The sequence below is a fragment of the Eublepharis macularius genome, chromosome 6 (assembly GCF_028583425.1).
Source record: "Eublepharis macularius isolate TG4126 chromosome 6, MPM_Emac_v1.0, whole genome shotgun sequence".
In the NCBI taxonomy this organism is placed as follows: domain Eukaryota; kingdom Metazoa; phylum Chordata; class Lepidosauria; order Squamata; family Eublepharidae; genus Eublepharis; species Eublepharis macularius.
This window is the reverse complement of record NC_072795.1, coordinates 23,233,459-23,251,732: the sequence shown is the minus strand read 5'-3', so window position 1 is coordinate 23,251,732 and position 18,274 is coordinate 23,233,459. Positions and strand designations below refer to the sequence as shown.

General features: G+C 44.3%; 1 protein-coding gene across 1 annotated transcript; it reads right to left on the bottom strand.

Annotated features, from left to right (window-relative positions):
* Positions 1-1,896: 1,896 nt before the first annotated feature.
* Positions 1,897-17,961, bottom strand: LRRC34 (leucine rich repeat containing 34). The gene is made up of 11 exons (XM_054983595.1): positions 17,901-17,961; positions 16,868-16,989; positions 14,978-15,099; positions 13,634-13,698; positions 12,459-12,542; positions 11,602-11,730; positions 10,618-10,713; positions 7,460-7,614; positions 5,991-6,146; positions 3,804-3,930; positions 1,897-2,510 (listed from the first exon to the last, which is right to left on the bottom strand). The coding sequence occupies exons 2-11, from the start codon at positions 16,981-16,983 to the stop codon at positions 2,307-2,309; spliced, it is 1,254 nt and encodes a 417-aa protein (XP_054839570.1). The 5' UTR covers positions 16,984-16,989; positions 17,901-17,961; the 3' UTR covers positions 1,897-2,306.
* Between the last annotated feature and the right edge of the window lie 313 nt (positions 17,962-18,274).

Here is an 18,274-nt window from a genome sequence, read left to right as displayed (position 1 = left end):
TCATAAGTTTTCCCATCTGATGAGTGATTCCTTTGATATATGGCAAAAACACTTTTCCTGTGGGGGACTGTTTTTTCTTAGTTGTTTATCCTTGGTTTAATCGCTCTTCTGATTTCATTTCTGGAGTAGCCATTTGCTTGAAGTGCGTGGTTTAGATGATTAATTTCCTCGTTAAGAAAGTGTGGTTCATATATCCATCTTGCACGGTCTACTAATGTTTTTATTATGCCTCTTTTCTGTCGAGGGTGGTGATTGGAGTTTTTGTGTAAGTACCGATCCGTGTGAGTTGGTTTCCTTGTGACCTAATTGAAAGTTTGCTTTGCGGATGACCAAGGTATCTAGAAATGGGAGTTTACCCTTGATTTCTTTTTCCATGGTGAATTGTATGTTCAGGTGGATATTGTTGAGGTGGTTTAAAAACTCCACCGTATCATCCACGAACTGGAACCAGACTGTAGGTTTGTGGGTGCTGATTCTAAAGCTGTTTTTTTCAAAATGTTCCATGTAGAAGTTTGCTATAACCGGGATGAGAGGGCTTCCCATGGCCACCTCATCCATCTGTTCATAGAACAGATCCTGTTTCCAGTTCTGAAAAACACCAGACTAACAAAATACTCTACATCATACAATAGCCCTGCAGATAAGATTAGCATATCAACCACCAATCCATATGCAAAAGAACCTCCTCAGGATACAGTGAAGCTTCCCCCCATAAGCATTCCACACCCTGGGAAACTCTTACAGGATGACTCAGCCCAAACCCACCTTCCTGAGTAGCTATAAATTACCTGCTAACTTCTTTTCCACACATTGACACTGAGAGATGTGTCATTCGGTGCTACACCTCTGAAGATGCCAGTCACAGCTGCTGGTGAAGCGTCAGGAACTACAATGCCAAGACCATGGCCATACAGCCTGGAAAATGTACAACAACTAACGTTCTTCGGCCATGAAAGCCTTCAACAATATATAGAACCAATATGGATTCTGGCTGGTCTTGGAGCCTATTCCAGATGAGACCTTTCATAAGCTTCTGTGTATAGCCATGAAGATTATAGCTTGTATATCAAGATGGCAATATTAGAGAATACAATGCTTACACAAAACCAGTGACTGAAACCAGCTATTGCTGTTGATGGTGCTACAGAGGTTATGCAGCAAGCCAGTACTTCTGAATGCATTTTTTAAAACTGCTGTAAGGGACACTAACCTATAGGATGGAAACATTTCCCTGAACTGTATGGGCTTTATTCTTCATGCAGATATTGAAAAATAGCCACCTCTGGCTCCCTCAATTCCAGAACATCAGAAGTATTTTATTTACACAACATTTCAGGCTATATAAAGCAAGATTAATAAAGCCCAGTCTTGGGTACTGATGAAACTCCCATACATCATTTACAGTTCATATATACATAGCCTGTTAGTACTGTGTGATTTGTAAATCTTGCTTTAAGAGGACACACAAGCATAGGGGTTTTCTTAATTTTGGCTCATCACCAGAAATAAGATTATTGCTGCTGCTACCAACCATACTTTATAAAGAAGACCACAGCAATTTCCCCCAATGTTAACCACTCGTTTTCCAAAAGGCTCACTGGTCAGGGGATTAATTCTTCACCACATTCACAGCTGAGATCTGCTGGAGTTGCACAGCTCCTCTTTAGGTACTGTAATTGTAGGATTTGTATCTGGGCTGTTCAAATTCAAGCTCAGCTCTATGGCCATAATGCTACTTGATTTCAGTGCAGCCTGTACAGAAGATGTTTCCAAAGGATCACAATGTGAATAGCATGTTCCGACGAGTATATTTTATTAATTTAGAAATACATTAATGCATATAATCAAAGAGCTTCTTCCATTGAAGCCATTTATGTAAGACTAAAACATACTGGTTTTAGTTGCACTTATTTCTAACACACTACAATCCTACTTTGAAAATAGTTATTATAAGGAGTGCTTTGTATTAAGGCATTATATCTTACTATATTAACAGTGAAATCCTAATCGTTTAGGATTTCACCGTATGCTTTTTATATAGCTGAAATTAGTCACGCTTAAAGAGCCAAAGAAAGCGACAAAGTAATATAGTCATTACTCTAGTCCCGTTGGTTTCAAGGGATCTGGTTTAAGACTAACTGCAACTAACTCAGACTTTGATCACAGGATTGTGGATCAATGGAGTGATTATAATCCATCCAGGTTTTTCATCTGCAAAAATGAACTCTTCCAGGGAACTACATGCAATTGCCTTAAAGGGAGACCCAAATTCTGACAATCTCACATGTAGAGACCTGTAAGATGATTCACAAATGCTCTGCAACAGGTTTTATAGCTAGAGAGGCATTGGCATCCTTGTTATCAGGCTCTCCGTAGCTTGGTGTCCAATAGTAATGTCTCTTGAGGCCATGGGAAAGTTCAGCGAGGTATGTGCGCCCATCCACTACATAGGGTTCAACATCTGTGTTGGTCGGCTTCAGGCGGCCACTTTCAAGTAGGTCTGCAAAGGCCTGCAATGCACAAAAGGTCAGGCTACCACATTCTCAGGCCTGAACGAGATGTCATACAAAGACAGTCACATACTACATGAGAAGCAAATAAGGGAGTAACAAAAGAGAAATTCAGAAATCTTTAGCTAAGCATTTGGCTTCTGCTTTTCTCAGTCCCCGTTGGGTATCTCAAGGAATCTCTGAGACCCAAGACTATGGGACACTCAGGAGATTCACATAAGCGAGAAAAGAACAGGAAGATTAGACAAAAATCATGTACTGCCTTTCCTTTTAAGGCCATATGGTGCATTTGCACAAAACCCGGAAAATTCTGCATTTATGTGTATACATCTATGCATAATGTACGCAACATACCATATATTTTGATACATACTCGTAAGCCTCATATCAAAGGACATGGACCTCTACAGAGTAAATAAGTCAGGCCACTGCCCTGAGCATCTTAATCTAAATTTTGACTGAGGCATAGATGGTAGAAGGTGAAACAACAGAAAAAGGGGGAAAGATGGATGCAAGTTTAAGGGCAACAATATTCACCTATTACCATGGATAAGTTTTTAATATCCTGAAGAACATGTGACAGTCTTAATGGAAGAGGTGAGAGATTGGAAAGAGGAAAGGCAGTAAACAGCCAAACACAGTAGGCATTGCTAACCTCCCGCCTTGCTCCACGTAATGTTTAGTACGACTTATTCTTGTAATGATGCCACCGCCAGCTACACATCACTGGCTGCCACTGACTGAGAAATGCACAACGTTTTGATGTCGAGATGGGCATACCACACCCAATATTATGGAGAGAGATGGGGCAGTGCCTGCATCTAGATCATAATAATCCTTCTAGTCTGTTGATACTGACATACCCCAGCCTGCCTCTGCAATGCGTAACGTGACAAAGGAGAAGGAAATGCGTCCTTGGTTCTCATGGGCTTCCGCTTCTCCAGGTAAGGGCTGATCCACATGTTACAAACTGTGTCCCCCATGAGGACTTCCAATAAGATGTTCATTGAGAGTTCCATAATTGAAACTTTAATACCCAGGTGTGTATGGGCTTCAACGTTTCACTCCTGTTTTCCCCAATGGCACCTTCTTGGGGCTGTTTCAAGTCAGGAAAACTCCACTGGGGGAGGGGGGGCTTCAGCCTCCTCTTGCCACGTGCTGCAGTCCCAATCTGAATTGGGTCCGTGTGCCCCTAAGCACAGAACTCCCAGTCCTTGTGGCCTTTATGCCATGTGAACCAACCTTAGAAGAAAACGGCAAGGAAAAAGAAACCAGCCTGAAAGGGTGACATACCACGCACGTAGGTTCATCAATCTTGTTTCCCCAAATGTAGATATAGGAAAGTACTTCGCTTATTTTCATTGCCTCTGAAAGCGCCACCAGTCCTTGCCCAGTTATGTTGTTGCTCGTCACTGATAACCTAGTAAGCAGAAGATACAAAGGAGAAAGGGTGGGTCTCTGCTAGAGATGGTTTGTTTGCTAAAGAACATGCAAAAATTCCTATACGAGAACACAACTTCCACTACTTTCTTCTAAACAGGTTTTCTAACCCCTCCAAATGCCATCAACCCGAGACCATCTTGTTCCTTTCCTCTACACTTCGATTTCTTTTCACCCCTACTCATCCAACTTTATACTGATTTCTGAGCCTTAGAATTGATGCAACCTGTTTCCAAAATTTCCCAGCTGTCCCTAAGGTTCGTGCCAATTATCTTTGAGACTCATCGCTCTCCTCCTCCTCCCCCCCCCTTTCTCCTTGGCTGGAAAAGCAATTAAAAGAAAAAGGGGGGGGGTCTTTCAGGGCGAGGCATTCTGCTGGGATTCTGCAGTCCTGTTGTGCTTTGTTAGTTCTCTGGGGCAGGCTTTGGGTCAGTGGTTGCTCTTCCGTGTTTGGGTAAGCATTCTTGGTCTTGGAGAGAGCGCGTGATTCCCTCCCCCCAGCTGCAATGGAGAGTGGCGGGGGGACCTTGTTCAAGGGCCCATAGAATTGGACCCCTTCATCCAATTCGCTTGACACTTGAGTAGGAAGGGCTTGAATGGAAAGGCAGCCCTCACTATGCTGTCATTCTGGTGTAGTTTGTTTTAAAAAACAGACCCTCTACCCGCCCCCCCCCAAAAAGATTCCCCCACAGGAATAATGGAGCCGAATATATTCCTGGAAAAAGCTGAATCTAAATACCATACCAGTATTTTTGTGCCCAAATATCAGAAATACTGATATATATCAAATTTCTGGTCCCTGAATCTGAAAAATACCCTTTTTTTATCGCATGCACCTAGCAGTTACACTCTTATTTTGCGAAAGTCGAGCTACCAGAAGTAACAGCTAAATTTACACAATTTAAAAAAAAACAAACTCTCTCAAATTAAGTTGACTTTTAAAAAATACATATATTGAATATAGTTTATTGAATACACAGCAATTAGTAACAGGAATAAAGTTTGGCACAGTCCCATGTGGCAAGATGCCTGTATATGGCTGCATGCCCAACAGCAAAACGTTGGCACCTGTGTATCTGAGCGTCTTCACAAAACCCCTCTCCTTGCGCTGATTCCATTGGTCTGACAAGTCAGCCCCTTTTTGAAAAAAGCCCCAAGGATGTCACGGGATGTAAGCAGACCACTCCAGGCTCTGTTCTCTTTTATTGCTAAATGGGGACCACCACCTCTGCCCCAATTGTACAAGTGACACAAGAGGTCACCTGCTGCTCCATTGACTCTCCTCACAATGATGCAACCCAAAAGGAAGTTTAAAGTCGCTGCATTTTTAGTGGAACCAACAAAGCAGCCTGCAATCCAAGATGTGAATTCCAGGGTGCTTTGTAACATTACTGAGGATGCTAAGATGGAGTCTTGGGTTGCACATATCTGCATCGTCTAAGAACATTTTCCTGGAGGAAACCCTATTGAATAGACTTCAGGAGGATTCTGAGTAGACGTGCTTCCAGTTGCTCTCTAAGTCTCTTGGGCTAGGCCCACAAATCACTGTGGTACTTGCCTTTTCTCAGTTTGATGGGCAGCATTAAGTCATTTCTTTCCCACAGGCCAATGGCTAGTGCCACACTTAGGACAAAGGGTGGTGGTGGAGAGTGCCCTCAAGTCAGAGCTGACTTACGGTGACCCCTGCTGGGGTTTTCTTAACAGAGGTGGTTTGCCATCGCCTGCCTCTGCAACCCTGGTCTTCACTGGAGGTCTTCCATTCCATTACTAACCAAGGCCGACCCTGACCAGATCAGGCTCACCTGGGCTATCCAGATCAGGGCAGGACAAAGGATATCAGGGCTGAAATCTTCACTTTGCTCTTGCACTCTCTCTCTTTCTCTATCCCTCCTATCAAGGCTGTTACGAAGACGCAAGGAGGAGAGGAACCATGCACCTTAGAGGACGGGCAGGATTACAGCCCCAACGGTCTGTGCTGCCATATCAAAACGCCTGCTCTATCAGTAGTTGGCTCTGGAAGTTAGAGAGGTGTATACTAACGCTTGAAGGGTCCGGTTGTGCCAAGCTAGCGCCTCACTAAGGTAGAAAGCACCGTCGTCTTCTATCCTGTTAAAACTGAGATCCAGGATTTCCAGGGTATTGTTCCGTTTTAACAGCTTCCCCAGAAATCCAACTCCGTCTCGCGTAATTTTGTTACTGGGGAGAGAGCAGAAGGATTTGTTCTTCAGTTACAAAGGCAGAACGTCGGAGAAATGCATTTCATCGTCGCCTGAATGATAAACATTACTGAACAACCCTTCTTGAATATAGGGAGCCTTTCTGGATGTTGTAGGGAGTCAGATCCAGCGGAAGCCGCTATCACAGATGCAGATCTTCACCACAATCCCCTTTCCCCAACGGTCTCTTCCTTCTAACACCCAGAAAGTTGACTCCCAGGCTTACAAGGACCCATGCGGACAAATGGCCGCGATGAGAGGGGAAGAGACAAAATTGCTCTTCCTCACTCATTGGAGCTGCACTTCTGAAGACAGAAGAGATTTCTCTCATCCTCGTAGTCTGCATGGCTGTTTATTCTCATGGGCGATATGATCCTGGGAATCAACTTTCCAGGGTTAGGAAGGACAGCTGCGGGAAGGAGAACAAGGTAAAAACCCACATTTCTTCCCCCAAGGACTTCCCAGTCCAAGCCTACAAAGCAACTGCTGACAGGCAGAACAAAGGCCAACTACCCCAAATGCATCTCCATGTTTTCAATAGTAGGTTCTGAAGGGCAACTCTGACTCGGATAATGGTACAGGGGTAGAAAGGATAAGCGCCCTTTCCCCTGGTACGATTCCTTTGATCTCATCTGGGCTCCTCTGTGGCTGCTTGTAAGTGAAAAACCAACCACAATGTAACAGGTAGTTTGGCCCTATGTAAAGCAATGTCCTTAACTGGGCCACGCAGAAGTTTGAGAGTTGGCGTACTTTGGTGGCTAAAAGTGAAAGCCAAATAACTTTCCTGTTCAAACCTGCCCTGAACTTCCATGGTGACCTTAGGCAAACCACTATCCTTTTCGCTTCAGTCTCCCTATATGCAATATGGTACAGTGGTGCTGGTGACCTTTGCAAGGTTGTTATACACATTACTGAGCTAATGTATAATGGCTATTTGAAATATGTTATTATAGATGTTAAGTAGTAGTATTAATTGTAGCATGCCTGTTGTTATTGGGTCACAGCTGTTCAGAACTGATCCTCAGTTGTAGGCAGGTAACCATGTTGATCTGCAATTGAAGAGCACAATTCAAGTCCAGTAGCACCTTAAAGCCCAACGAGATTTCCATGGTTATAAGCTTTCGAGATTCAAAGCTTATACCCTGGAAATCTTGCTGGTCTTTATGGTGGTACTGAAGTCGAATCCTGCTCAACTTTTTAAAAGCAGCTTAAGATAAATAGATCACAACTGCTTTCTCTTTTGTAGGCATTGCAACGGCCCCCCAAAATCAGTATGATTTAAGCTACTCTTACCAGCTCAGGTCAAGATATCGCAAGCTGCAGTTTTCATACAGTGCGTCACACAACCGTTCGATGCCAAAATTCTTCATTTCGTGCTTACACAAATGCAGCTCGAGGAGAGTGCTGTTGACTCTCAACATCAGGGCCAGGTGGACTGTGGATTCTTCCTATAGATCAGTTTTATCACATTACAACTTGAAAACGTCAGGTGTTCCGCTGACCAGGAGATGCACATATCCCGCCCCCTACATCCAGCCACACAGCAGTACACAGCAGTGTAAATGTGGATGCACCTCTAGGAGCACAATTGCACCCACTTTACTGCACGGGGTAAGGTAACTTTGAACTTGCAAATTCAGCGATGTCATGGACAGCTTGTTACATACATGCAGATGTCACTGTCCTTTGTTTTTTGCCTTAAAATGCCGTTGTAGCAGTCTCATACGCCGATCTGGGGTGAATTTTGTTACTAGTCAATGGTGTTTCAGTTAGCACAGTCACCTGCAGTGAGATAGCCCAAGCAGTGACTAGCACTGGTGGGTATCATTTCCTTTTGACTAGCAAGCTCTAGAGACATTTGGTATTTTGGGAATAGCTGCTTTTTACAAAATACAAGCAAATACAAGACAGCAGATCTGCTACATCACATCAGCTTCCCATCGAGAAATCCTGCACCTCTAAAGGGCTTTGATCTCAGCCAACTACCAGCACTGGCTCTTTCAAAATGTCATCTGCTGTTTTTCAGTACAAACATGCAATGCACACACAGGTCTGGTTCCAGGTTTTTTTTGGGTGGGGGTGGGGGGCGCAAGTGGAAAGTGCCAAGAGTCTCCACCTCCAGCGGCCACTGTACCCCTCCACCAGCATGGTACCTCCGTAGCTGCCCTGCCTCATGGTACGCCAACATCGGCTCTGCATTCACACCGCCCCTTCTCCTTTTAGCTAAAAGAAGTCTCCCTTCTCCCAATTCTGAGAGGTAAAATATTGAATACACAGATGAAGATGTGAAATTGCAAAAACACAGACGTGATTTCACTGCCTCCCGCAAGCTGGAAATCCCCTTCCCCTCCTTTTCCCTTTCCCTGCTGAGTTGCATTGTAATTCCACAGACTAGCTTAGTTGGGAAGGGGTGAAAAGCCCTTTAAAGAGCTGAAAGGGCAAGGAAGAAATACAGAGGCTTCGCTCCGTTGCCTTCTATGTAGTGGCTGCAGGTGGAGAGTCCACACGGACCCTGCCTGCAGCCACAGTTTTCCCTTTGAGCTGAACATAAGAACATAAGAACATAAGCAAAGCCATGTTGGATCAGGCCAGTGGCCCATCCAGTCCAACATTCTGTCACACACAGTGGCTAGAAATCCAGTGCCATCTAAAGGACTGTCAGTGAGGCCAGGACACCAGAAGCCCTCCCACTGCCTTCCTTCCAGCACCAAGACAACAGAGCACCACCTCCCCACAAAGAGAATACCATCTATCTCCTGTGGCTAATAGCCACTGATGGACCTCTGCTCCATATATTTGTCCAGTCCCCTCTTGAAGCTGGCAATGCTTGTAGCTGCCACCACCTCCTGTGGCAACGAATTCCATGTGTTTATCACCCTTTGTGTAAAGTAGTATTTTCTTCTATCTGTTCTAACCCGACTGCTCAATAATTTCATAGAGTGCCCACGAGTTCTTGTATTGTGAGAAAGGGAGAAAAACACATCTTTCTCGACCTTCTCTAACCCGTGCATTATCTTGTAAACCTCTATCATGTCTCCCCTCAGTCGTCTTTTCTCCAGGCTAAAGAGCCCCAAGCGCCTCAATCTTTCCTCATAGGGAAAGTGTTCCAACCCTTTAATCATTTTAGTTGCCCTTCTCTGTACTTTTTCCAGTGCTATGATATCTTTTTTAAGGTGTGGCGACCAGAACTGTACACAGTACTCCAAATGAGGCCTCACCATCGATTTATACAGAGGCATTATGATACCGGCTGATTTGTTTTCAATCCCTTTCCTAATAACCCCTAGCATAGCATTAGCTTTTTTTATGGCAGTCGCACACTGTGCTGACGTTTTTAGTGAGTTATCTATCATGACTCCAAGATCTCTCTCTTGGTCAGTCTCCGCCAGTTCAGACCCCATCAACTTGTATTTATATTTTGGATTTTTGGTTCCAATGTGCATTACTTTGCACTTGGCTACATTGAACCTCATTTGCCACATGGATGCCCACTCTTCTAGCCTCGACAGATCCCTTTGGAGTGCCTCACAATCCTCTCTGGCTTTCACCACCCTGAACAATTTCGTGTCATCTGCAAATTTAGCCACTTCACTGCTTAATCCCAATTCCAAATCATTAATAAACAAGTTAAAAAGCATTGGACCCAATACCGACCCCTGTGGCACCCCACTGCTCACCACCCTCCACTGTGAGAAGTGCCCGTTTATGCTCACTCTCTGTTTCCTATTAATTAGCCAGTTTTCGATCCACAAGAGGACTTGGCCCTTTATCCCATAGCTACTGAGCTTACTTAGGAGCCTTTGATGAGGAACTTTGTCAAAAGCTTTCTGGAAGTCAAGATAAACAATATCTATTGGGTCTCCCTTGTCCACTTGTTTGTTCACTCCCTCAAAGAACTCTAACAGATTGGTGAGACAAGATCTTCCCTTACAGAACCCATGCTGAGTTTTCCTCATCAGCTTTTGGTCATCAATGTGCCCACTAATTTTATTTTTGATAATAGTTTCCACCAACTTACCCGGTATTGACGTCAGGCTGACTGGCCTGTAATTTCCCGGATCTCCCCTGGAACCTTTTTTAAAGATGGGGACAACATTAGCTGGTTTAAAGCAGTTCTATTTTTAATCCAGCTCAAAGGGTGCCAAGTTCAAGTCACGGCCAGATCGGGCAAGATGTCTTTGGAGGTGCCCCAATTACTGTGGGGCCTTCTCACTGTCATATGGGACAATGATTTTTTTCTTCACTTTGTAAGTCACTTAAGAGGGACTCAAAAATGCCCAGATAAATAAAAAGTAGCCAACATTACATTAAAGGAGAACTATGGCTGAAAGATGGAGAGCTGAACAAACAATTCTCCTTCAACCTTTCCATTATTTTACCAGAGGCTCTTTTTATTTCAGCATTTCTCGGTTCTGTATCCTGTATCAAGCAAGGAGATCTGCTAGACTCACCTCTTCACTGTACAGTATCGGCCGGTTCAGGTTTATGGCTCTGATAGATTTGTTGTGATTCAAAACTGTTGCGAGTGCGATCAGACTCTGTGTTCCCTGTAAACATTTATTTATTTATTTATTTATTTATTTATTTATTTATTTATTTATTTATTTATTTACATTTTTAGACCGCCCTCCCCATCAGACGGGCTCAGGGCGGTTTGACAACAAATTAAAAACAGTAAAAACATTTTAAAAATATTAAAACATCGTATAAAAAAACATTAAAATTGGCGGGTGTAGAATATTAAATATTAAAAATGCAGCATTGTCCTGCATGGGTGGTGGAAGGTCTTCAGTGGTATGGCCAGCGAGAGAAAAATGTGAGGGCTCCAGAAAAATCCAGAAGAAGTCAAACGCACCAAAGACCTGTTGACTTCTGTCAACGTAGAAATTACTTTGCATATCAGGACCAACTCTTGTGCATCTCCTGAACCACAACCAAATGAGAATGGAAACCCCAAACAATTACAAAACTCTGGTCTTCATGTAAAAAAACTAACTTTGTGTAAAAAACTAACTAGAAATTGCTTTTACGGACCTCAGCATTGCTCATTCATTGCATTTGGAGGTAAGGAGCCCTCAGATAAGTGAACAACACTATATCTTTATCCCGCATAAATTCATACAGACTACAAACCTGCAACCAAAGATGTAGCTGGCTATTTCAAATGGGGTCGAGAACTTTCTTACTTTTCCTACCTACAGGGTAGACTCTACAGCGGTCTCCCAAGGTTTTATTCTCTTCACTTTTCTGATCTTGCCCCCTGACCAACTCCCCTCTCTTGCCTCATTCCTCTGAATCACAGAAGCTGGGAATTCTATCCCAAGCACAGAAGTCCCAGCAGAAGTCTGATCAATGGGATCTCACAGCAGACACATAAAGGGCACAAGGACTTTGTAACATGAACTGGCCCTTAACTGTGCTTTGGCGTTGCTCACCAGATCACAGTCTCCGAGGTCTAACTTCTGCAGGGTCGTGTTGATCTGCATCATCGCTGCAAAGTGCATCCCCCCTTTGTTGTCGATCTTGTTGCCTGTCATTCTTAGGTGTGTCAGAGTTTCATTCCTCTAGATGTGGAAAAAATTATTTTCTTGCAGCAATCTGAATTGTGAAATGATATAGTTTGCAAATCAAACTGAACTGCAGCTTTTTTTTTTAATGTTCTAGATCCCAAACTTGAAAAAACGAAGGCCTTGTCTACACTGGCTATTTGAAAGCTTTAAATGGAGGTGCCAGGGATTGAACCTGGGACCTTCTGCATATAAAACAAATGTGCTGCCACTGCACCACAGCTCTTCCATGCTATAGTGCTAAACTGAGACCACTCGCATCCATAATTCTACTTCCTACATTAAGTAAACTCGATTATTTCTTGATAACACTACTTGGTCACAATTCCCACATAGTTTAAGCTCATTAAAATCAACAAAAGGCCTGGAGCTAAGGTCTGGTGAGTTATTTCCAATCAATGTTTCAAGTTCAGCTTTTCTCACCTCAGGAGTTCCTGGCCACATCTACAGTCCCCCATCCCCAGCTGCCCCCTCTATCCTTTTAAGACTATTCCCAACTTTTTAAAAATAATGTCCAGTACATCTTTTTTCCTCCTCCCCTTTTCTGCTTTGCTCAGCATCCACCTTGAAGATAAAGCTGATATTCTTTCTCATTACTTCGTAATGTTTCAACTGGTCCATTGCTGTCCCCCCGGCAGATCAATATGACTGACCGCCTTTTTTTTTGTCCATTTCAAATGAGACACTGAAGTGGTCGATGCCTCCTCACAGCATTCAGTACTTACATGCAGTGCTTTAGCTATGAATTCTGCTCCAGCAGTACCAATGTCATTAAACATCAGGTTGAGGTAACGTAGGGTACGATTATCCTAGAAGACACACAAGTCCCGGTGGTTGCTGAGGCATAGAGGCCACATCACTAATCTCTGTACCATGCTCTCCCCAAATGCTTGCCATCCAGAAACTTTACATCTATTTCCAGCACGGCTTTTTTTCAGCTGGAACACAGGGGAACGGAGTTCTGGAACCTCTTGAAAATGGTCACATGGCTGGTGGCCCCGCCCCCTGATCTCCAGACAGAGGGGAGTTTAGATTGCCATCTGCGCCACTGGGCAGGACAATCTAAACTCCCCTCTGTCTGGAGATCAGGGGGCGGGACCACCAGCCATGTGACCATTTTCTCCTAGGGCAACCCACTGAGTTCCACCACCTCTTTTCCCAGAAAAAAAGCCCTGATTTCCAGTAAACATAGTGCATGCCTGATCCTGAGTAGAAAAACCGGATCCAACCCCTCTCTATCTGCTAAGCAGGTGACTGATGCTTTCAAAGCTAACAACACCAGATATCTGTTTAGTGCAGTGATCTCCAACAAGGTGCTCATGTGGACATCATGGTATGCATCAAGGTACCTGCTTTTGGGGGCCTGCTTCCTTCTTCCCACGAGCAAAAAGCCAATCCTGGTTTTCCTCCATCTCATTGGAGCAGGAGGTGATTTGGAACTGCCCAGGAAACATCACTTTTCTGTCTGCAGGATACACTCATTCAGTAACAGCTGCCTCCATCATAAGAGAACACTTGGCTTAGAACCTCACAATGTTCTATGATTGGTCCTTCCCCCCCATTATGGCAACCATTTTGTGACTGTCTCCCATGGTGGCCATTTTGTGGCACTGCCACTTCCTATTCTCAAAATTCCCCAAGTGCCCATAGACTCAACAATGTTGGGACCCCCAGGCAGGCATCACGAGGGTCACTCCTTGGTACTAAATGCACAGTGTTTTAATTTTGTGCAGCACCTTTTTGTTTTTAACAGATATATGTGGGTTTTTTCTCCCACAGGAAACACAGTGGCTGTTGGGGGTGGGGAGAGGCTTTGGTTCTGCCATTTTTTCACCCTTATTTTCACAGCCACAGAATTCACAACAGTAAAGTAAGAGTTAAGCAAGTTCATGCGAAGTACCTGAAGGAAGGCAGCTATGTGGGCTGCGGCAGCATCCGTTAACAGGTTGTACCTCAGGTCCAGTCCTAAAAGAGCCAAAGAATTCAGAAATGAGTAGGATCCATTCTATCTAACAATCACTTTTATCACAGTCTGCTGGGTTTTAACTGTCAAATGTTCTGCATTGTTTCCTGCTCTGACCGTATTTTATCTATCACATTTTCATCTGGCCTTCCTCTTCAGGGTGGCATACAGTCACATCCTTTCCTCTATTTTATCTTCACAACAGCCCTGTAAGGTGGGCACTACAATGACGAAGAGGGACTGGCCCAAGGTGACCCAGGGAACTTCTTGGGGATCTAAAGCTACTGTTACATACAAGGCTTAAAGTGGTTCTGGCTATTCCCATTTCTTCTGAAAATATAAATCCGGCATTGCTCAGAACAGCCTCTCTCCTGCCTTTCCCCCTTCTATATTTACAACCACTGGCTGCTTGTGCATGTGAGGATTCAAGCTGCACCCGCTTCAATTAGGATTGTGATGCAATTGTGAAAACTACACAGGCTAGAATGCTCACCCACGCTGCACGGCCTCTTTTCCTTTCTCTCTTCTGCATGAATAATAAGGTGATTTATGCCTCACTTGTGAGAGTGGCTGCAGTGTGAGTTACAAAAGAGCTGGCTTTTCCTTCAGTCTTGCATTTGTTTACAATAATCCCCCAAAATGGCACCCATGGGTACCATGGTGCCCACCAAGATGTTTCGTGGTGTCCATTTCCTTGTTTCTCGAAATAAGGAGCCAATCCTGGCTCTCCTCCTCCACATTGGAGAAAGAAGTGCTTTTCAATAGCCTAGGATGCATCTTACGAGTTTAGCGAGTACCTGTTAGGAAAGCGCTGCCTCCATCATAGGAAGACACTTGTCTTGGAATCTCCCAAAATCATCTAATTGGCTCTAGTTTCCATGGCAGCCATTTTGTGGTTGCATCCACTAACAGTTCTCAAAAAGCTCAAGAAGGCACCCAGGTTTAACAGGTGGGATCCCCTGGTTTATAAGACCTTTAAAGCTATAGCGAGTTCAGTGCAAGAAAGCCAATCCCGTAACTGAGATAAAAAGAGCTGAAAATTAGGTAAATGGGGAAGGGAGTGGGGTTAGCTCCCCTCACCTGTACACGATGTTTTGTTTTTAAAGACATCTCCACACACCTCCTCCCAATTTAGACATGAATTGGCGGACAACAGGCAGATCGGCTCCGTCAAGTCTTGCTTTCTATAAACGGCTCTTATCAATAACTATTTAATATGTACATTTGAAAGAAAATGCAAGTGTGAGATGAATGGGTGAATGCACAAATGAAGAGGTGTACCTGTAAGAAACACGTTTTTCGAAAAGACAGCCGCCAGTACTTGGAAGTCCCCATCTATAACCTTCACCACCGGAATCAATCGGTTATTTCCAGCTATCTTTATAGTGATTTCTTTGGTCAGTCTATAATATAAACAAAAAATGGTTTGGTGGGGCAGAGGAGTTGTTTGAGTTAGTTTCATCTAAAGCATAGCCACTAAAAAGTAGTTGGTGGTGGAAAGTGCCCTCAGGTCATATCTGACTTATGGCGACCTCTGGTGGGGTTTTCATGGCAAGAAACTAACAGAAGTGGGTTGCCATTGCCTGCCTCTGTATAGCAACCCTGGGTCTTCCTTGGAAGTCTCCCATCCAATTACTAACCAAGGCTGACCCTGCTTAGCTTCTGAGATCTGTCAAGATCAGGCTTACGCGGGCTATCCAGGTCAGGCCAAAAAGCAGTTAAGAACTCACAAATGTTCCTCTTTGCAGAAACATTCGATAAAATGTGAAAGGTGCATATGATCTAAGGAGAAACCAGAGCATATGTCAATAGAAGTTTAAAAGTCAATATTCTTTACAACTATTGATTTACCTGCTTCCAGGTAAGTAACAAAGCCTGACCTGGACAGCCCAAGTGAGCCTGATCTCATCAGATCTCAGAAGCTAAGCAGGGTCAACTTTGGTCAGTAATTGGATGGGAGACCTCCAAGGAAGACCAGGACTGCAGAGGCAGGCAATGGCAAACCACCTCTGTTAGTCTATTGCCATGAAAACCGCACTGGGGGGGGGGGGGTGCCATGGTGCCATAAGTCAACTGTAACTTGAGGGCAGGATTTCATTTCGGAAATGAACAGTGCAATGGAAGCTATAATATCATTATTTAGAGTTTACATAGCACATTGCTTCTCATATACTATTTCAGCAATCTTTACAACAGCCCTGTAAGATAGACTAGTATTGCAAATGGGGGGAGGGGCAAACAGTGGCTTGTCTACAGTACCCTGGTGAGTTCATGGCTGATATGAGAACTGAACTGGAGTCACAGACGTGCAGCATTACCCTATATATCAAAATGATCTGTAGCTTATGAAAACTCATGCCACTGTCGAACGGTTAAGGCTTCAAATTGCCACAAGACTCTTTGCTACTTTTATTCTACATCAGCCCTCCAGCCCATGTCGTTCAGCCGCAGAGCATGCTCAGAAGCCAGCTCTCTGGATTTCTGGCTGAAACTGGACAAGCAAGCAAGAACACCCTTGGAAACTTTAGGTACATTTCTCCCAGAGAACAGCTGTAACGGAACATAAAAGCTGGGCAAACTTTGCAGGTTACACTGATCCCTTTCAATGGAAGCTCATACCACAAAAGGAGGGACACTGGAATGAGCATTGCAACAGTTCTAGCACTTGTGAGAAGATAAATAGTAAAGAGTCCAGTAGCACCTTTAAGACTAACCAACTTTACTGTAGCATAAGCTTTCGAGAACCACAGTTCTCTTTGTCAGATGCATGGCATGCATCTGACGGAAGCTTATGCTACAGTAAAGTTGGTTAGTCTTAAAGGTGCTACTGGACTCTGCTATTTTGCTTCTACAGACTAATACGACTAATTCCTCTGAATCGGTGAGAATATATGGGCTATACCTGGAGAAACATCGGAAGCTTGGGGAAGTGGAAAGGACTGAGTGGAATGTCCTTTGGTCAAGGCTTTAGTAACTTGCAAAAGTCCTTGTTTCTGCTCATATACAGGAAGATCTGTCTCATTTTGCATAATTTATTCTAACAGATTTTGTTAGCATGGGATCTGGGTTACCTTGGCACTAATTCTGTTTTTTAAAAACAACAAAGAGCCAAAAAACACTTCTCAAGACTTGTAGAACGGTTGGGCCGAACACCTGTTCTTGTTACCTTACATGTCATCATCTAGGTTCACTTCTTGAAAAATGTGGAATATGAACGGATTCTCCGGCTGCTTCAGCTCTTTGCAGGCTTGGGAATACTGCTGGTCGAGGCTTAGAGGATACCGCATAACGAGCTGGGGAAGTGGGGAGGCAATTTGTTATTTACAAAATGAATTATTTTTAAGCTTACACAGGCTCCTATTCAAAGGGTGATTACCTCCGTTAGTTCACATCTGTGGAATGCTCTTATGGGCCAGGGAGCCACTTTTTAAGGCCACCCCCAAGATAATTAGGCATTTATTCATCAGTGCCTGGGCCAGAGGCAGAAAACATGAATTATTTGTGCAGGTAAGAAGGGCTTTAAATGGACAGCTGCCCTGTATAGTCTCAGTAGGTCTTATACCATCCACATGGGATATCAGGCCCATACTGCATTTTGAGTAAAAACAGAAATCGCGCCTGAAAAAAGCAGAGAAAAAATGCCCTAGAAGTGTCTGGATTGTGTGTAATAAAAAAGTAAATAATCATGACTGTTCCATCCCAAACACAAGGAGAACTGACCTAGGAGCCCTCACTACCATGCATCTGCCTGGGGGGCGGCCGGGGGGGGCGGGGGAAGAGAAGTATTACAAAGAGATTTCATGGAGAATGGGCGAAAGCCTGATACACTAGAAAACTACAAAGATATAGCTGAACTAATTGGCATCTGCACATACAAACTACCACCTATAGTGATTAAGGAATCCTGAGCTCATTCAAACAAGGGGGTAACTCTAAATCAGCGATTTCGCGTTGAACAACCTGCCCCGCAAGCGAAGGTTTTTCATGGCGTGGAGGACCATTTAAATGTGCGGGGAGGGGGAGTGCACTAGATACATCATCGTGTGACAAGCGGCCGTGCCAAAGCAACAAGTGTATCTCAGTTTTTTTTAAAAAAAATAAAATTGGCAGCCCATTAGGAACTCAGGAGCACTCTCTCCCTCCCTTTCCTCCCAGAAGCTTTGGGGAAACAAGGGCCTTTCTAAGTCCCCCCCCCTCCCCTTACCTGTTGCAGCAGACTTTCTTGCAAAGGGCACGCGCCAGTGCCAGGGTTGCTATGGCGACTGCACGCGCAACTCTTTCCCGGGTTGCTGCCCAAGGGAGACCGGCTGCGCCTGCGTCCCTGTAGTTTGCGGTGGCTAGGTAAGAAGGGGCTAGCTGCATTATCACCTTTTCCTCCAAGCCTCTGCCTTGGGGCCCCAGTGCACTATCAACAGCATCGCTTTCTGCCTGGTTTGCAGGAACTAAACGCACAGCGCGACAGCAATATGGAGGCTTCGGAGCGTGGATTTCCAACCTCCAGGTGGTGGCTGGAGATCTCCAGGAATTACAATTGATTTCTAGGCAGCAGAGATCAGTTCCCCTGGAAGTTCTGGAGGG